The sequence below is a fragment of the Equus przewalskii genome, chromosome 22 (assembly GCF_037783145.1).
Source record: "Equus przewalskii isolate Varuska chromosome 22, EquPr2, whole genome shotgun sequence".
NCBI lineage: Eukaryota > Metazoa > Chordata > Mammalia > Perissodactyla > Equidae > Equus > Equus przewalskii.
In genome coordinates this window covers 214,460-235,239 of record NC_091852.1, presented here as the reverse complement: position 1 = coordinate 235,239, position 20,780 = coordinate 214,460, and the positions used below count along the sequence as shown (strand labels likewise).

The 20,780-nt window shown below is 45.1% G+C and overlaps 1 protein-coding gene and 3 pseudogenes across 1 annotated transcript; all 4 read left to right on the top strand.

The window, feature by feature from the left end:
* The first annotated feature begins 1,936 nt into the window (after positions 1-1,936).
* On the top strand, positions 1,937-8,569 carry LOC103563217 (spermatogenesis-associated protein 31D1-like). The gene is made up of 4 exons (XM_008538508.2): positions 1,937-2,225; positions 3,220-3,262; positions 3,845-3,905; positions 4,184-8,569. Exons 1-4 carry the CDS (start codon positions 2,034-2,036, stop codon positions 4,422-4,424), a joined length of 537 nt encoding a protein of 178 aa, XP_008536730.1. The 5' UTR covers positions 1,937-2,033; the 3' UTR covers positions 4,425-8,569.
* Positions 4,875-6,228, top strand: LOC103563221 (spermatogenesis-associated protein 31D3-like; annotated as a pseudogene).
* Positions 6,257-6,945, top strand: LOC139078363 (spermatogenesis-associated protein 31D1-like; annotated as a pseudogene).
* LOC103563222 (spermatogenesis-associated protein 31D1-like) lies at positions 7,484-8,447 on the top strand (annotated as a pseudogene).
* Positions 8,570-20,780: the final 12,211 nt, after the last annotated feature.

Sequence of the window (20,780 nt, the reverse complement as noted above, 5' to 3'; positions counted from 1 at the left end):
TACAGGATCAGTATCACTTTCATTCAGCAAAAGAACATTGCGCTAGTGCAGCTTTAAAGTACTTGTTAGAAACATCTTTATTACAAGTCTCTTAGACACTTCTCTACATTCTTTACATAATGGGTATTACTTTTATTCACTGAAAGAACACATGCTGGAAGCAGCTTGCAAATAGTTAGAAACATCTTTTTTTTTTGCAGGGAAAGATTTGCCCTAAAATAACATCTGTTGCCAATCTTCCTCTTTTTTTTTTCCCTCTCAAAGCCCCAGTGCATGGTTGTATATCATAGTTGTAAGTCCTTATAGTTCTTCTATGTGAGCCACCGCCACAGCATGGCAACTGACAGATGGGTGGTGTGGTTCTGTGACTGGGAAACGAACCTGGGCCACTGAAGCAGTGAGAGCACCAATCTTTAACCATTAGGCCATCAGGGCTGGCTCTAGAAACATCTTTAATACTACTTAAACACATCACTACATGCATTACAGATTATCACTAGTATTCACTGACAGAACATTGCGCTGAATGAGGCTTGCAAGTAGCCTAATGGAAACATCTTTATTACAAGTAGATAAACATTTCACAACATACATCATCCACTGTGTATAACTTCCATTTATTGAAAAAACACTGAGCTGAACACAGCTTTCAAGTAGATTGTTAGAAATGACTGTACTGAAAGTCTCTCAAACACTTCACTACATGCATTACAGAAAAGGCGTCCTTTTCCTTCACTGAAAGAACACCGTGCTGAATGCAGCTCTTAAGTAGTTTCTTAGGAACATCTTTATTACAGGTTACTTAAAGACTCTACTGCATGCACTACAGATAGGGTATATCTCATTCACTGAAAGAACACTGTACTGAACGCAGCTTGCAAGGAGTTTATTGAAAACATCTTAATTACAAGTATGGTACTGATTTTAGTTTTGTGAATGTCAAATAATGAATTATTCATTTTAATTATTTGAGTCAGCCCCTCTGATTGAAGATGGTATAGGCTGACTGAAACAAAAAACTGAAATTTGCTATTCAACATTCACAGAACTAAGTAAGTGTTGTTAAAATTAATAAAAGAAACCTCAACTAAAATTGAAGTCAGGAAGGCCTGTAGAGGGAGCCTTCACACCCTACCACTCCTCATCAATTATCCCAAGCAGGAAGACGTCAGTTACTGACCCCAGCAGGAAGAGACATACCTTGCTCCCAAACAGGATGTGCAACTACTTCACTGCTCCAGCAGGAGCAAGTCTTCCTTCTTGCTTAGCAACAGGACCAGCCAATGGAAACACACCACAGCTCAGCCGATGAGAAGCCAGCATTACCTGAACTTTCACTTTTTCCTTGCTGATGACTTCCTGTCCTTATCCCCACCTCATTACTATAAAAAACTTCCATGTTGTGTGACCCCACAGAGTTTCTCTCTGCTTGCCATGTGAGACGCTGCCTGATTCATGAATCATTTAATAAAGCCAATTAGATCTTCACATTTACTAAGTTGAATTGTGTTTTTTAGCAGTGTACAAGAACTTTTAAGTTCTATATCTGAGTTTGCGTAAGGCAAAAACATTCTATAGGGAAGATGGACTTGAGGACTTATATGATCCTGAGTGTAAAAGTCTGAGTAAAAGCAAAACTTCCAGGCAGCATTTCAGACTTTCAAGGCAGTAGAATGGTGAGACCCAAGTCTAGTTCTCCAAAGATTAAAGGGGGACCCAGGTAATATCTGGGTTACAGATGGAACAAGCAGAAAATTTCATTAAGGTAAACGTATGATACGATGAAAGGGTGGAGTTGGAAAATAGGATGACAGGTAGGGCAGAGGGACCTAGAAGGCCCAGGAGGGGTGGAGAGATGTGTTGGGCTGGTGGGTGGGGGAAGGGCGGTGGGCACACCTCTTCATGCTGTCCCCTCCCCCACCCTCAGAAACCCTTTGTGACTCTTCAGTGCTCCGTGATGCAGGCCTGGGACTACAGCCAAGGGTCTGTACTCTCAGAGCTCAGTTGCTTCAGGCAGCCTTGTGATTCAGACAATGGAGTTCAGTCATTGGAATGTTCTCTCATTTCTGAATAGCCCTATTGAGTCATGTCTGAGCTTTGGGTTCCTGGATACTCATCCCAACCTCACCTTCCTGTGTGGGTTGTGTTTGCTCCTTCTGTTCCTGTGCTACCTGGTGGGGATTCCATCTTTACGAACCTTCTGGAAAACCAAAGATTTCCAAAAGGTAAGGAACACTGGGCGAGCCCCCAACAGTGATGCTTTATTGTTGTTTCCTTTTCTATTCCCACATTTTAAAGTGAGTTTGGTTGGCTCAGAGAGACACCTAAGGTGGGAAGTGTAAGTAGAGGATAGAATGTCATCCACCTAGGGAAAGAGGTAGGGCAGGGCTAGGGGCTCAGCTGGGACTGATTCCTTTTGAAGCTCACAGACCACCTGGGTGTGAGGGAGAATTCCAGGATAAAAGCCCCAAACTCAGTGATTCTGTAGTCCTGGATTAGGTTATTTAGAGAGTTTTGGATCTCTGCAGGAGAACAGAGTTCTCAGCGCTTGATGGTGAGTCACATTCCCACGCCAGGCATCACTCGACCAAGCCTTCCTTCGTGTCAGGCAGATCAAGAGAGCAGGGCTGAGCCTCTAAGCAGAGACTGGAGTCTGAGCTCTGTCCCTGGATACAGGGTCCTGTCTGAGGGAGCAAAGGCGTGACTGTTGGCCTTAGAGTCTATGCCCTCCTTGAGCAGATGACTTCTGACTGAGACTATCAAGTGTGAACTTCAGAGATAAAAATCCTTCTTTGAGGTTTTTTTTTTTAAAAGATTTTATTTTTTATTTTCCTTCTTCTCCCCAAAGCCCCCCAGTACATAGTTGCGTATTTCAGCTCTGGGTCCTTCTAGTTGTGGCATGTGGGATGCCACCTCAACATGGCTTGATGAGCAGTGCCAGGTCCGCACCCAGGATCCGAACCTGCAAAACCCTGGGCCGCCAATGCAGAGCACACGAACTTAACCACTTGGCCACGGGGTCAGCTCCTCTTTGAGTTTTTCAAGAGGGGAAAATTGAAAATATTTTATCACCTTTAAAAATTAATGAGAGGAAGGAACACAAAGTTCTATAATTAAAAGAGAGTCATACCCTTCTTGGATAACGAATGTCTGAGTTTCCTAGAGAGAGGAATGAGAGAAATGAGTCCCAGCCCCTCATTCTTTTCTTTTTGTTCTCAGCATCAGGGCAGAGCCAGGAGAAGGAAAGGTGGGACATTGGGAGGTAAGGTTCTGCCTATTCCACCTGAGCTCTCCAAAGGTGACTCTTCCTGTCCTTTCCATGAGGTCCCAGGTCCATGATCTCTGGGGATGTCGGTTGCTAACAGTCCCTCTCAGAAAACAGAGCCCTCAGAGGAGAGGCTCATGGGAAGGCAGTCAGAACCCAAGACACTTCTCAAATTCCTGCTCTGCCCACCACTGGGCATGAAGCAGTGATGGACCTGGACAAGGGGTGTTGCCCAATAGGTGTCCATGTGAGATGATGAGAGTCAGAGCTTCTGTCTCCTGACCTTGTGAAAGTACTTTGACTTCCTGGATGATCAGATTCCTCTTTGAGGTAACCATTGACCTGTGCTCCTCACATGGTGGTTTCTAGCATCACATGAGATAATGTATGTGAAAGTACTTTATAAATGAAGCAACATACACGTGTGAACCTTGTTAATATCATCCACCATTTGACCTCACCTGCTGATTCTTGGGGCTTTCAGAGCCTAATGTCCCTAAGGTCTCCCATAAAGGGACTCCTGTCTAACACCTATGCTTCTACCTTCATTATATACAACCCACTCTCCTGGTTTCCCAGGTTGGAGACATTACGAGAGAGAAAGAGAGGAGAAAAGGAAGCTGCTTTCTATTCTGAAAAGGTGACTAGTCTTTCCCCTTCTTTCCTGATCCCTCTTTAGCATGTTCTGTGCAATTCCAGGGATTCAGTGAAGCCTGGGTCACGGGAGGGAGGTTGCTATAGGAACGGGTAGGTGAATGAAGGCTTGGGGTGAGGGCTGCTGAGTGTGCTGTGAAGTCATGGATGTGGGGCATTGTGAAGGGGCAGCAGGCTTCAGGTGGCCCCTCCTCTGCCAGACCATAGGTCCTCCTTTCCTTGTTCTCGGGCTGGCTGCAGCTTTGTACCTCTTGTCTCCCACAGCCCCTTGGGCCAGCATCATGATACCATCCGCTTTCGTCAACTGCTCTGTCCAGACCCCTCCTGTGAGGTGTGTAATAGCACAACTGCTGAGGTCAATCGGCTGCTGCTCCTGGAGGACCTGGAAGATGATACCCTCTCTGTGTCCTCTCCGGCTTCCACAGCTTCCGTGACTGAGTCATCATGTACTCTGTCCTCTGCCTTCTCAGCAGTCCCTCTAGGAGACCTAATACCAGCCCCTTAGCCTGAGCCTTCCCCACCGCCCCCCTCCATTCTCTCACCTAACCCAATGACACCCTTGGCTGACTTTCTTTCACTTTCATCACTGGGTCACTCTTTGCTACCAGAGCCTTTTCCTCCCTTGGATTCCACATTCCCAGTGGACCATTCCCCACCCTAACCCCTTGCCTATCCCCTTCTCTCACCACATGACACTCAGACAGTGGATCCTGTTGTTCAACCAGAGGCCACATTCCCCGTGGACCATTCCACATACCAACTTTTTGCCTCTCCCCATCTCTCACCACATGACCCTTAGACAGCAGATCCTGTTGTCCAAACAGAGGCTAGTTTGTCTCTGCATACCATCTTCTCTCTTGACTCCACCCTTTCCCAAGATACCAAACCCTTACCAGATTTGTCCCAGACAATGAATCTCAGTGATTCATTGGCTTGTCATCACACACCACCAGCCATGTCTGTTTCACCACCACCAGACCGCCCTTTAACTGTGACTCAATTTAAATCAGTTTCCACTTTATTGAAGCCTGTCTTGGAGAACTCATCTCCAGATAGCCCCAGTTGGTGGTCCACTTGTGTCCTGAAAATCAGAGGCACTGATCATTCGAGTCTGTTGATTTGAGAATTCTCCTTGAGGCAAGCTCATGGCAAAGACTTATTCCCTTCCACCCTGGCACAATGTGACTTCAGTCAAGAGTTTCTTGCCCTCCATTCTTCAGAGGTGTCTTTCGAGGGAAACCCTCCAACCAACCTTGTAGAGCCTGATAACCTCTCATTTCTCAGCCCATCTGTCCTGGCACTCCTGGAGAGACAAGGCCAACAGAGGAGTGATTTCCTGATGTTGGAGGAAGAGGAAAATAAAAAGGATTCTTTTCCAAAAGATTTTAGGCCAGACTATGAGCTAAATTCTTCAGGGAAAATGTTGGAGTCAATTGCTGATAAGCACGACTCGGCACTCTCCCTTCCTTTTTGGAGCAGCAAAGGGAAACCAAAGGAGCTGCACAAGCACCAGCAGCTTCTATATCCTAAGACCTCAGAGGACCATCTACAGCAAAAACATGTCCAGCTCTCCTGGGATCTCGTCTCTGCACAGCAAGTCCTCGCCCTCTGCTGACCATGTCTCAGGTGACTGTTCCTCAATCTTTATTTTCAACAGAATCTCAAATTCCTCCATGGACCAAGAATCCCCAGTACTTCCTCATCCCTTACCTCTGTCCTTGCCTGAGATCCAGCCTCAAGCCTTGCCTCAAACCCTGCCCCAATCCAAGCCCCTACCTTTCACTCAGGTCCAGCCCCAGGCCCACCTTCAATCCCCACTCCCAATCCTACCATTGGTCCTCTGCCTCAGATTAGGATCTGTGGAGTGTGTTTCCAGAATGAATTGGAGTCTCTCATTTCATCTGAAATTCAATACCTGGAATGGAACATGTTGCAGAAGCAACAGGAAAGTCCGTGGGGTTCACCCTCTGTGGTCCAAAGATCTCAGGAAGACTTTTGTCCTTCAGCTCCCAACTCTCCTTACCATTGGGCGTTCCAGGCCCATATTTCAATCTCCATCCTTCTTGCAGTTTTCTCTTAGTGATGAGGTTTGAGAGAAACTAGAGGACCACCTTTGAAAGAGGCTCATCCAACACCTGTGGGGCCTGTCCTGAAGGGTCCACGAGTGTCTGTCACTGATTATGACTCTGAGCAATTTTCCAGAGACACCTGAGTCAGAGGGAAATAATGGACTCTCATGGGTTTCTGTGAACAAAAATCTAAATGTTGGATTGAGCCATCCTGGAAGCTTCTATGAGAGGAGCTCATAAATGCTTGGATCAGTGACATAGCCCACAAAATGGGCCAAAAGATCATCTGTTGAGGGACCCAGAGAGCTCTTCAGATAAGGATCCAGGGTATAACTCTGAGAGAGATCTACATAGTCACATGCCAAGTCTGTTGGAAAAAAATTCAAGGGCCTCAGGGGCAGTCTAGGTTAGAAACAAATAGAAAATGTCCTGAAAGTACATTTGGGCAAGGAGTTTGAGGAAATCAATGAGGGTTGGCTCCCTGGGACTGTGCGGAGTTCATGGCATGATGTCAAGCAGACATTGCTGCTGTCTGCAAAATCCCACACCCAGAAAACACAGAGAAGTTTGCCACCATCAGTGGGTGAGGATGACTCCCTGGATACCTTCCAGGAGCTTTCCTTCATTGATTCCAGTGCATGACAGATGCTGCAAGCCCATATTAAAAGGTTTCATATGAGGATGCTGTGGGGCCTTCCCTGCAGGGTCCTTGAATCCATAGAGATCTTTAATTTGAAAGATGCAGCATCCCAGTCCTTGTCCCATCCCCACCTTCCCTCCTCAGCGAACCTGATTTCTGAGGTGGACTCCAAATCTTGGGCCTTCAAGACCTTTGTAGGAAGCTCCAAATCTCTTCACAGATACAAAATGGGAACAAGAAATTCAGCCCCTGTCCTGGATCATCATCTCCTGACCAGCTCACCTGTGGGCAAGGAAGGGCAGGGGACCCCGAGATGATCACCCTTTCATATCAACCATAAGTTTGCAGAGGATATTCGGAGAACTAAGGGTGCCAGACAGACTCTTCTGCCTGTCACACATGACATCACAGACAAAGCAAGTCAGAGACAGACTCTACTAGGCCACATACACCCCCCCCAAAGCTGCCTGCAGGGAAAGCTGGGGCCAGACATGAGCCAAAGGGGAAGAGTGTGAGTTCCAGGGGTGGAGTAGAAACACAACAAAGCAAAGACAGAGAAGAGGTCAGAACCTTTCTCCAAGGTCAACGTGTCCAGGGAGATATTCAGGGCAGAGGAGCTTGATGCTTTTCAATCAAAAACTGGTAACATCTTGACAATCAGCAAGCCAGGAAGCCCCAAATGGCAAATGTGAATCAGAGTATAGTAGAAACTACTGGGACCACTGAAAGCCCCCCGCCAAAAAGACTAATTCCCCTAGACTCTGAGTCATAAGTCCTTAAAGAACAGCTGTTTGGTGAGTTAAAGTCTAAACTGGACAGGAGGGAGCAGAGCTACGCCCAAGGTCAACCCACTGACGCTCCCTTGCCTCAGAGAGCTTGACTTACAAGGCCTCACTGACTCATGCCCAGGGTGTCTCCACTGGGGACATGGGAGCTTCCCAGGTGCTTCATGTCCATTTGGAGGACAGAGGAATCAGCACGGAGCAGCAGCAGGAGCCTTGGGTCCCTAAGAAAGTCTTAAGGAGGTGCCAGGATAAGAATTTCCCACCAGCTGCAAAGAGAGCAAGCCCTCCAGGCCCCAAAACAGAAAGTCTTGGTGGAGGGGATGCAGGGTTGCAGACATTCCAACCTAGAAGGAAGAGTTTCCCTACTCAGGATAAGGCATTAGAGGAGATGTTTGAGAGCAAGTCTTCCCAGACCCCATTACAGAAGGGACAGCCTCCTCCTGAAAACCTTTGCAGAAAAAAAAAAAAAAATGAAGCACTTTTTGTAATGGCTTTATCCTGAGACAAAACGCAAAAGGCAAGAAAATTCCCAGGAAAAGGGCAGCTCCATATCATCTGCACAGAGCAGAGGCCTAGTTAAAAGAAGAGCTGCCCTTAATGGGACGAGCACAGCTCAGAAGACCATGACAGTCCCTGGGAAGTTCCCAGAGCAGGAACTGGAGCATCGATATGCAACAGATGTCACCTGGCCTTAAGAGCCCCTCCCCTCCCTGAGGAAGTTTGGGAAAACTCAGCAGAAGGCAGAAGTGCAGGCCCAGACAGAGCCCATCCAGGGGCATCCTTCCAACTACAGGGCTCCCTCCTGTAAAGTGACAAACACCAAGTCCTGCCACCAAGAAGCTGTCTTTGCTGGCCAGAGTGATCCTACAAGTATTAGATGGATCAGAGACAAGGACAGACACCCCCAGAAAGTTGTGGCCTTTAGGGACCAGCTATTGGATTATCTGTGCCCCGCAGGGAGCCTGTCCCTGTCCAAGCCCCACCTACAGGGGTCAAGCCAGCCAGGGGCCTCCGACTGCTCTCACCACTGTTGAAGGCAGTTTCAACAGAAAATGCTTCTCCAGAATTTCCAGAGAGGAAAATTTTCTACCCCCAAATAATTCCTTCCTTGTGCAGTATATTGATTCTCTCCAGTAAATGATTCTCTAATAATAGAGAAGTCTTTTCTGTGTAGTGTGTTGGGGGCATGGGTTTTGGGTAACTCAGGGCTTGTCCCTCAGGATAGTAAGGAGTTAGTCCAGTTCTTTCTGATTGCTTCCTTTGGTTTCTAAAGGTGACCAGTCCCCTGGAACTCTTGTTGACAGAGATATGTGCCTCCCGAAGCTCAATTCCTCCCTGATGAAGTCTGAGGAGATGGGCTCTGTCTCCTGCCTCTCAGCTTGGCCTCAACAAAAATGTAGAACAGCCCACACCTTCCCCTCACTGAGTGATTTCTAACCTTCAGAGCAGTAGGGAAGACAGGTCTCCTCTCTGAAGAAGGACACGTGTCCACTTCAGAAAATGACAATGAAGAAGAAACAGTGGCTTCATCATGATTTAGAAGTCAGTGACTGGAGGACTCCACGGGTGGGTGAACCTGGGAGGGGAGTTTGGGGGTTACCACTGCAGTGGATCCTGGGCTGGTGCGGGAGGGGCAAGGAACAGCATAGATGCTGCTTAAGAATCTGTCATGTGGATCATGTTAATGTGTTGGGGAAGGATATTTTAGACTTGACACTGAAGTTTCCCTACTGGAAATGCACCTGGGGCAAGGGGTTCCCCTCTCTGGGCATTTCTTCAGGCTGCCCAGTTGATGACATTTAGTTGCAGAGCAAAAGCATCACTCAGCTGTCAGTGGTAGAATGGTGACAAGGCAGCCGCCTACCTCCCAGGGTAAAATAAAGCTGAGAGTAAGGAAAAGATGACTTAGAGGGAGTAGGGAGGTAAGAAAAAATGAAGAGGCGAAAGAATGACCTTGCTGGTGGAACAAAGGTTTATGCCTCCTCATCCCCATATCTTGACCCTGTCCGCTCCCCCACTTCCTCAATCTGATCCATGCACCACCTCCTTGAGGCTGATCTGAGCACTGCACAGCACACTGCTGCCTTTTTCCAAAAAGGCACGAGGCCGTTCTTTGAGCACTAAAATAATATCTTCAGGGAAGTCATCAGGCATGGCATCCCCCTCTTCAGGAAAGGTGATCTTGCTGCCTTCCTTCCATCCATGCTTGACGGAAATGTACAAGATCTTGCCCTTACTGTGTAAAGTTCATGTTCAGGATGGAGGTGCCTCCTTTGATATTCACGGCCTTGGTGGAGTCATGGTTGGTCTCCCCTAGAACACCTGCAGCTCACAAACCAGAAGTGAGTCCCAGACTATGCACCAGGTTACAGATATTTGGGGGACTCACCATGGACTGCACACATACCTACCCTCACAATAGGGGTCTGGAGGAAAGGAAATTCAAACATGGGGTGAGTGTCCTAGAGGGTGCTTGAAGTTTTTCCAGAAAGATATGTGAATGCTGGTTGTTAAAAGAAAAAACAAAAACAAAACCAATGTCCACTACAGCCCTCTCTCACTTCCATGCTTGTATTTTCTTGTCCAGATTATGCCATTGACCCTACAATGTCTGAAGCTTAGGGTCAAAGAATGAATGCAGATCCTGTGGGGGGCCTGAGAGAGACACAAGGTGGGATGGGGTCCAGGGCAGGGAAATTGAAGAGGTGAGGAAGCTGTGGAGGGCTCTAACATCCATGTGGATGGACCAGCCAATAGCCCAGTACCTCAGATCCTACATCATCTCATCTTAGGGTCCTTTACTTCCATTCCAGTGCAGTTGCTGCCATACTCCAGAGCTTATCACCAGGAACACTTCTGCCATCCAGATTAACACAGTCTGACACTCCACCCTTTGGTCTTCTGATTTATATTCCCCTTGTTAACTTTTCAACTCTAGGCCATTCATCTTTCCACTTACTCCTCATCCACTTAGCTCCTGTCTTCATTCCCTCCCTCTCCGGGGTAGATTTGATGGTCTATCAGGTAACCAACATTTAAAAAGCTCCACTACAAATGGGCCCCATCCAATCTCATTTAATCTTTCCTGTTTGGCAAAATCCAATCTCTCTGCCTTTTCCAGAAATGCCTTCCTATAACTGATCACTATAGGGTTAAATCTCACAATTGAATCTACTGGTACCACGATAAATTCAGCCCCAGCACTAGCTGGAAAACCTTCACTCATTCCACAAATAATGACCCCATGGTTACTAACACATGAAGAAAACAAATGGAGCTTAGGTCACTGTTTCCTTCGTCCATTCTCTCTGATGCTACTAAACTTTATTTCAATCTCCTTCACTTTCCTCAAACTTAGGCCATCTCCACTTGCTCTGCAAATGTGCTGGATCACCAATCACAGAGGAGCTAGAAGTCATGAGATAGGAAATTTCCACCAAAAAACCTTCATAAAAACCCTTTCCCATTCCTCCTTATTTTCCTGTTATATGAAAAGAGATCTCCTTCCTAACCTCAATGATTACACTTCCCGAAATGTCCTTATTGAGAGAGCTAAACCCTCGTCTTGACGGACTGAGCACCCCCCTTGCCAGGTATCCTCTCGTCCCCTCCCTCTCTTTATGAGGCACCCAACTTCTTTTATTGTTTTAAGCTTTCTATTACAGAAATGTTTAAACATGCAAGAGAGCAGTGTAACTTCCCACGTACCCCTCATCCCGCTTTCACAGTTATCATCTGGCACGTGTGATACAGCCTATCTCCTACACTGTGGTTAAAGGGCAAGAACCCAGATCTCGTCAAGATGGTGGCATAGGTAGACTCTGAACTCATCTCCTCCCACAAACACAGCCAGGTAACAAATATTCTTTGGAAAATTACCCTGGGGAGAGAACTGAAAACTGGATAAAAAGAAGCCCCACAACAAGGGACAGTCCTGACTGAAGTGGAAGAGGCAGAAATTCCTTCTGGAGAGGAAAAAGCCACCTTTGTGAATGGCAGAGCTTCACAGCCAGCCAGGCGGGAGCCACCCTAAGGTACACAGCCCTCTCTGAAGAAGTGGGGACCTGAGCAGGGGCCAATACTGCTATAAGCATCCTTCAGACTCAGCACAACTGAGACAAGTGTCATACTATCTGGCTTCACTGGCTATTAACTGCAGTGAGGAATACCCCCAGAAAAGCTATCAGACGAAAGCTGAAAACCCGGCTTTTAAGGGGCCTATGCACAAATTCACTCATCTCAGAGAGCAACCTAAAATCACCAAAAAGAAGGCTGCACAGTCCTTTGGTGAAAAGAGACTCACCTAGTGGGCTCTGGGTGCATCTTGGTGAGAGGTAGGACCTCTCTGAGGTTTAGGACATTGGTGGTGGCCATTGTTGTGACTTGGTGCAGGCATGCTGACACAGACACTGGCAGACACCAAGGACGTTCTTCCCCTGGCCTGATAGCCCAGAGGTCTGCCACACCCACTAGAACACAGATTTAATCCAGTTCAGCCAGGGCAGGCAACCCTAGGGACTGGCCCCACCCAACAGCAAGCCCTCAGGCTACTTGTCGGCCTGCACAGACTGGGTGCCTTAATCTTCTACAGGCAGGTGAGTGTGTCTGCCTCTGTGGGGCAGGGCCTGTGTGAAGACCAGGTGAACTGGGGGTGGGCGTTGGTGGAGAGGTGAGAGCCTCTGTGGTGGGGCAACTGGGTATGCTCCAGGGGGTTGGGAAGTATGCATGGACCAGGGCTGTTGACAGTATGTGTGGGACTGTAGGGGGTGGGGCTTATCAGTGGCAGAAGACCTGTGCTTCAAAATCAGCCACAAAGAGGATTGGCTCCAGCTTTCAAAGCCTGAAACAATTGGGTGCTCCGTGTCTGGGACCAGACCCACTCAGCTGCAATCCTAAGAGAGCTGACAACAGCCTTGCAGGCCTGAGGCCTAAAGCAACTGTAAGCCCCTGAGCCTAGCAACCAGCTACACTGGATACCTACCCAATTAACAGGAAAACTGCAACAGGAGAGTGCTGGTAGACTTTGTAGCCAATGGCGCTGCAGCTCCCCAACCCCGATTTACAAACAGCCGGCCAGGAAGGGAAAGACTAGACTCCCTGGGCACCTGCAGTAAAAGCAACGCTGCTACAGCAGAAGGATACAAGTAGCCCACACAGGGGTCACTCCTGGATCATTTGGACTGGGGATGAGAGGGAAGAAACTGCTAGGCCTCAAAAGGCATCTCTTACATAAGGCCCCTTCGCCAAGATCAGGAGACATAGCTGACTCACCTAATATACAGGAATAAGCACAGAGAAAGAGGCATAATGAGGAGGCAAAGGAATACATTACAAGCAAGGGAACAGGACAAAACCCCAGAAAAAGAAGTAAATGAAACAGAAATAAGCACTCTACCTGACAAAGAGTTCAAACAAAAACTTGTAAGGATGCTCACTGATCTTGGGAGAAGACTGGATGAACACAGTGAGAACATCAACAAAGAATTAGAAAATATAAAAAAGAACCCATCAGAAATTAAGAGTAGAGTAATTAATAGCAGAGTAGCTGTTACAGTAGAACAGATCAGCGAGCTGGAAGAAAGACTAGAGGAAATCACCCAAGCTGAAGAGATAAAAGAAAAAAGAATTAGACAGAATGACAACAGTCTAAGGGAACTCTGGGACAACATCAAGCATGCTAACATTTGTATTATAGGTGTCCCAGAAGGACAGGAGAGAGACAAAGGGGCAAAGAATCTATTTGAAGAAATAATAGCTGAAAACTTTCCTAACATAAGGAAGGAAACAGACATTCAAGTACAAGAAGCACAGAGAGCACCAAACAAGATGAACGCCAACAGGACCACACTGAGACATACTATAATTAAAATGTCCAAAATTAAAGGTAAAGGGATAATCCTAAAAGTGATGAGAGAAAGACAACAAGTGATAGAGAAAGGAAAGTCCATAAGGTTATCAGCAAACTTCTCAGCCGAAACCCTAAAGGCTAGAAGAGAGCAGCATGACATATCTAAAGTGCTGAAAGGAAAAAACCTACAGCCAAGAATACTTTATCCAGCAAGAAATGCAAGGAGAGACAAAAAGGTTCCCAGACAAAAGGAGTTTATCACCGAGAAACTCATTCTACAAGAAATTCTGAAGGGACTTATTTAAGTGGGAAAGCAATGACCAAAAATAGAGGTAAGAAAATTATCCAAACCCCCCCACCCCAAACAAACCAGGCAATAAAATCACTGGTAAAGGAAAAAGTACAGTCAAGGTAGCAGATCAACCACCTATGAAGATAATGTATAGGTTAAATACAAAAGTACTAAAATTACCTATTTCAATGACAAGAGGGTAATGGATAGACACACACAAAACAAGAGATTAGAGATGATTTCAAAAATATAAAATGTGGGAAGAGGGGAATAAAGAGTAGAGCTTTTACAAAGAGGTCAAGCTAAAAGGACTATCAACTCAATACAGATTGCTATATACGTAGAATACTATATATGAACCTCATGGTAATCACAAACCAGAAACCTATCATAAGTAAACAAGAGGGAAAAAATCAAACATATTACTAAAGAAAGCCATCAAACCACAAGGGAAGAGAGCAAGAGAAGAACAGAGAAGAACTACTAAAACAGCCAGAGAAAAAGGTAACAAAATGGCAAGAAATATATTCTTATCAATAGCTACTATATAAATGTCAATGTACTAAATGCTCCCATCAAAAGGCATGGTGTGCCATGCCCTTGTCTCCTGCTTTCTCATGTTCTCTGTTCATTGGTACAGGCTGCTGTGCTTTCTCATGCTTTTTGGTGAAAGCAGATTCTTTTGAGGAGATATTGGGGGTGGGGCTGCTGTTGAGTACCTTTCTGGTTCCTACAGGTAAAAACACATTAAATATGAGGGAAAGCTGTAGTTAAGGGCAGGGTAGATCTTGCGGGTGTAAATCCCTGGGCACAGCAGACTTTCAAAGATGATGCAGGATCCATAAGAAGATCTCCAAGAGTAAGAGGGTCTCAGGTAATATCTGGGTAACAGGTATAATAAATAGAAAATTTCACCAAGGTAAATATATGGTATGGTGAATGCGTGGAGTTGGAAGGTAGGTTCGAGGTATCTAAGGGGCCCTGGAGGCATGGACAGATCTGCTGGGCTGGATGGTGGGAGAAGGGTTGTGGGTTCATCTCTCCTATGTTGTCCCCTACTCTCCCCTCAAGAACCTTTGGTGTCTGTGCTAAAGCTCTGTGATGTGGGCCTGGAACTCTAGTTTAGAATGTGCACTCTTAATGCCCAGCTGCCTGAGGCAGCAATGCATTTCCCATGACCTGGACCACCTTCCCTGTCTGAGGAGCCTTACTGCACCATGGCTGAGCTCCAGCTCATCTTCCTAGGTATTCCCACCCTTGCCTTCATGGGTGGGAGGGGATCTTCCTTCTATCAGTGTTCTACCTAAAGAGGAACCCATGTTTCCCAATATTTTGGAAACAGAGAGACATCAATCAGGTAAGTAAACCAGACTTCCTCAGGGATAGTAAATCTTTCTTTTCAAATAGATGCATTCAATGCTATCAATTTCCCTCTAAGTACTGCTTTTGCTGCATCTCACAAATTTTGAGAATTTGTAATTTAATTTTCATTTAGTTTAAAATATTTTTTTCTCTTGAGACTTCTTCCTTGACCCATGTGTTAGTAGTGTGTTGTTTAATCTCCAAACATTTTGGGATTTCTATCTATCTTTCTGTAATTGATTTCTAGTTTAATTCCATTATGGTCTGAAAACATACTTGGTATGATTTCTATTTTATATTTGTTAAGATGTGTTTCGTGGCCCAGAATGTGGTCTGTCTTGGTGAATGTTCCATGTGAGCTTGAGGAGAATGCGTATTCTGTTGTTGGATGATGTGTTCTATAAATGTCAATTAGATTAAGGTGACTGATGGTGCTCTTCAGGTCAACTATATTATCACTGATTTTTTGACTGCTGAATCTGTCCATTTCTGACAAACTTCAACAATAACAGTGGATTCATCTATTTTCCCTTGCACTTCTACCAGTTTTTGCCTTACACATTTTGACACTCTGTTGCTAGACGTATACCTGTCAAGGATTGTTGTGTCTTCTTGGAGCACTGATCCCTTTGTTGTTATGTAATGCTCCTCTTTATTCCTGATAATTTTCCTTGTTCTGAAGGCTGCTTTGTCTGAAATTAATATAGTTACTCCTGTTTTCTATTGGTTCGTGTTAGCATGGTAAATTTTTTCTCTTTCTCTTTACTTTTAATCTATCTGTATCTTTATATTTAAAGTGGGTGTTTTGTAGACAACATATAAATGGTTATTGTTTTTTTATACACTCTGACAGTCTGTCTTTTAATTGGTGAATTTAGACCATTTATGTTTAGTGATTTTTTTATATAGTTGGATTACTATCTACCATGTCTATAACTATTTATTATACCTGTTCTTTCTTCCTTCTCCTCTCTTTCTGTCTTTTCTGGTTTTAAACAAGCATTTTATATGATCCCATTTTCTCTCTTCTCATAGGATATCAATTATTCTTCTTTAAAAACTATTTTAGTGGTTGCCCTAGAGTTTTAATAAACATTTACAACTAATTTAAGTCCACTTTCATATAACACCATACCACTTCATAGGTAACGCAAGTACCTTATAACATAGTTCCCAATTCCTCCCTTCAGTCCCCTGTACACTGTTTTCATTTATTTCCCTTATCCATATACTATAATCATTCAATCCATTGTCATTATTATTATTAGGTCAATTGAAAATAAGAAAAATAGAAGTTTTATTTTACCCTCATGTATTTCTTCTCTTCCTGTATGTAGATCTGAGTAATCATTTTCCGTCTCCCCGAAGACGTCTCTAGGTTCTTTAAAGATTTTTATCTTTTGGTTTCCTACAGTTTGAATATGATATGTCCAGGTATAAACTTTTTTAGTATTTCTCCTTCGTTGTTGTTCTCTGAGCTTCCACAATCAAAGGTTAATCTGTCATTAATTTTGGAAAATCTTTGGCCATTATTACTTTAAATATTTCTTCTGCCCTGTTCTCTCTCTCTTCTGATATTCCAATTACATGTATGTTACACATTTTTAAACTGTCTCACAGTCTTGGATATTCTGGGTTTTAAAATTTTTTAAAAATTCTTTTTGCATTTCAGTTTGCAAAGTTTCTATTGACATATATTCCAACTCATTTATTCTTTCCTTGGCAATATGCAACCTAGAGATAAGCTAATGAAAGGCATTCTTCATTTCTGTTACCATATTTTTGGTTTCTAACATTTTCTTTTGTTTCTTTCTTAGAGTTTCCCAGACAGATCTCTATATGCCTTCCTGACACATCCTCTTGGATATGTAGGAGGGATATAAGAATTAACAGATCTAGATCCAAACATGTATTTCTGCCCAAATCTCATCCATCCCCAATGTTCCCATTTCTGAGAATGGCATGTCTATTCACCCACTGGTTAGGCCTCAAATTTTGGAAACATCCTTGACTCCTACCTTCTTCTCACCATCCACTTATAATCCATCACTCAAATAGGGTGGCTCTACCTTCAAAATATACACAGAATCAGATCACCTCACACCCTCTGTCTCCACTGCTGCTCTAACCCAAACCACAGCACCTCTCTCCTGGAGTGTAATGGTGGGCTTCAACTTCTTTCTCTGCTTTTATCCTTGCCCTACTGTCGTCTATTCTTCACCCAGTGGTCAAAGTGATGACTGCAAAATGTAATCAAACTCATCTGCCTCAAAATCTTTCCAAGATGACTATTATAAATCCATCGTGCCTTCAATAGCTTACAGGTCTGGCCCAGCCCCCTCCTTGCCCCGCTCCAGCCTGTTCTTTATCTTGCCCTCCAACCACAATGAACTTCTTCCTGTTCATCAGATACACCAAGAGCTCTCCTGTTCCAGGAAAAGGCCATGTTCCTTCTGCCTGGGTCCCTCTGCTCAGGTGCCCACATGGCTTCTTTATTCACTTTATTCAGGTCTCTGCCAAATGATGTTTCCTTAAAGAGGTCCTCGGAGACCCTAAAATGGGCTCTCTCCTTGCTTGCCTTTATTTCCAGTCACAGCACCTATGACTACAAACAGCATACATTTATTTACAGGCTTGCCCTCAGTTCCTCCACCAGAATGGAGACCCCATGAGGCTAGGACCTCAGCTCAGTGCCATGTCCCCAGGCTCTGGCAGTGCCCAGGACCTGGCAGGTGTCTATTACATATGGGATCGGGAGGCAGCTACTGCTAATGTTGTCTTTTTGATTTGGATGCTGTAAAGTTATTTTGCTGTATAACTATTCAGTGAGCTGCACACATATGGTTGTGCATTTTATCATATAAAAAGACATTACTTTGATTTCCTAAATCAGCTGAGGACAAACTGTCATACTCTTTCACCCACCTCCTCAACCTGGGCTTCTTCCAGCCACCCTCCTGGAGTCCCTGAAGTTCTCCCTTTCTCCGGGGTCTGTAGCCTGGTTTTCTGGAATTGGGGTTCCTATTTTCTGGATTTGGGGCTCCTCCTGCCTGGTGGACATTGCCACAGAGTCAACTCCGGCTCAGGGATCAGGAAGGTCATTGAACAGCACTCCCTGCACCCTCAGTGTGGGTGGGGCAGAGAGCAGACACTCCCCACCTGGAAGGAGGGGCTGGACAATGGCCTCTGCCCCTGTATACCAGGTGAAGGGGAAGCTCATCTCCCACTTTTACCACCCCCAGCCCCCAGTTCAGCCCATCCTTCCCATCGTCATGGAAATGTTGTCTAGTTAAGGCCCAGGCTGAGGCTGCCATGTTATATGCTCCCATTTTCCCCTCTGTGAATTCTACTCTTTCTCTGATTTTACAGAGTCCCAATGAAAAGCCTCAGCTCCCGACCCTCTGGTCCCTTGTGGGAAAACTTACTGGGGTTAGGGAAGGACAGGAGCCCAGGTCCTATTCCAATCTTCTGCCACAGCCCAGTGTCCAGGGCAGACCCACACCACAGCCCAGCTGCCCTATTTCCCTCTGCTCCACTCTGGTGGTCCCTGACAGCGGCCAGGGTCATGGGGAAATCTGGAGTCCGGGTCTGAATTCTGTCTGGATACCTATGTGCTACCTTAAACGAGTCGTTTCACCTCTCTAACCCTCACTTTCCTCACCTGCAGACTGGGGATAATAAATGTCCACCTCATTGGCTGGTGGGAGGGTTATATGAAATAGTCCATGAATGGGATTAGTACAGATAATTATTAATACTATTCTTATTCACCAGGTATTGTGCTAAGCACTTTGCATTCACTAACTCCTTTAATCCTCATGTAGCCAGCAGCCCTGTGAGATTTGCCACCATTATGATTCACATTTTACAGATAGGGACAATGAGGCATATGGGGGCTCTGCAAAGGAGTTGCTCACACTGCTTTTTGGTGGCAGAGCTACATTCAAATTGAGGCCATCTCCAGATGCCACAGGCTCTCCTCCTGTGCCAGAGAGCCTCCCATGGTTATTATTTAAACACCTTAACAGACTTATTGGGGAAATGGGATGATCCCCTGGTTAGGCATGAGGAAACTGAGGCACAGACAGATTAAGTAAATTGTTCTCGGGCACAGCTATTTGGCAGAGGAGCCGAAATCTCTGATTCCCGAACCTAGGCTTTTAACTACGGCCTGAGCTGTCATTATTAGCCAAATAGATGTAATAACTTACCTCATGGAAGACACACGACTCACAACACCAAGCCTTCTTAAAAGAAACAGACTAACAATGATTATGGTTGAAAGCACTGGCAGAACCTTTTAGATGCTAATGCTAGTCAGTCAGTGTCAAAGGTAATTTTCTTGGTAATGTTTCAATGTTTTTTTTCTGATTATAAAGTGATGTGTATTCATTGTAAAAATGTTGTCAATTCTGTAAATTTAAATACTAAAATTAAAGTATTTAATATGAATTCTACCTTTCCTTTAAATAAGTAACAATAATAGTCACAATCAACACTTGGGTATGTATTTCAACAAAGCAACCTACCTTTCTTCCTTCATTCCTCCCTCTCTCTCTCTCCACCCCTCCTTTTCTCCTTCCTTCTTTCATCCATCCTTCCTACCTTTTCTCTTTCTCTGCCTGTCTATATCTCTCCATCATTCTTTGCTTCTATCTGTATATCTGTCTGTCTATCATCTATCTATCTAAAACAAGAGGTAAGACTTTCCATATATGCCTAAACTTTGCAGCTTGAGCCCACAGGGGACTAAAGGATGTGAAGTAACTCAAAATTTCAAAGAGAGCCTCCTGGGATCCACAAGCAGAAAAGGCCAAATGCCTTCCTTCCTAAAGTAGTCAAAATCAACCCCAGAATCACTTCACCCATCCTCTCTCCTTGCTCCTCACTCAGAGGAGAGAGAAGCAGGCTACTGAAAAGAGAAAGGCCCCAGCTCCTGTACAGAGTCAGAATTGCAAGCAGACGCATTGCCCTCCTTATGGCAGAGGAGACAGGAGTTTCTACTCTTTCCAAAGTCCCTTCCAGGAGGGTTTCAAAGAGAATCAGTGGGCACAATGATCAGAGGCACCTGAAAGAAGAGAAGCCTGTCCCTACTCTAGATGGACATTTTCTGATGCTGGTGGGGAAAGTTTTGGGAAGCTGGATATGTGTCTGATAGAATTTCCAGACACTACATAGACTTAGATCACAGAACCCATTCATAGTATGGAAATGTCTGAAGACATGAGATCTGTTGGTGTGGGCCAAAGCCAATAGACTGATGAACAATGGGTCATGTACCTGGAAAAACAAAGGCTTCTCACTTCCTCATGCCCCTCAGAGTGGGCATTAGGGACATCAGCGACTTCTGTGGCTCCATATAAAAGATTACTTGGCTGAGAAATGGGGCAGGAATCATTAAGTTCCCAGGATGCCTCCAAGTCAAGCAAAGACATATGCACAGGCTTGCTGCCCTTCTCTGTGGGGCCTCAGTGATGGATGGGGGGTGAAACTCAACACTGCCCCAGAAAACCACACACACCATACAGGTGGAGATCCCCATGTCATATGTGACCACAGTGGTAGATGGAACCAGAATGAACCAGAGAGAGGAGGACCATCTCCCCATCACTGAAGTGATAGGGAAGACTTCCTCAACCCTCTAAGACTCCTCTCATTCTTTCTTCCTTTTCTATACCCAACATCTGGAGGAGCTGGAATCTAAAAGAGGAAGCAGGAGAGCATTAAATCCTACATGACACTGGAAGGTTTAAACTGGACCAGGGTTTGCTATCTAAGTGACTGAAGAGTTATGGAATTCATCTAAGAGATTTTAAGGCCTGGGAAGGGGGAATTTTGGCATCAGAATAGTCAGGCAAAAAACGC

Coding starts and splice junctions, on each gene's coding strand:
- LOC103563217 (XM_008538508.2), top strand. CDS start 2,034: ATGGAGTTCAGTCATTGGAATGTTCTCTCATTTCTGAATAGCCCTATT. Junction 2,226..3,219: donor AAACCAAAGATTTCCAAAAG/GTAAGGAACACT, acceptor TTTTGTTCTCAG/CATCAGGGCAGAGCCAGGAG. Junction 3,263..3,844: donor GAAAGGTGGGACATTGGGAG/GTAAGGTTCTGC, acceptor CTGGTTTCCCAG/GTTGGAGACATTACGAGAGA.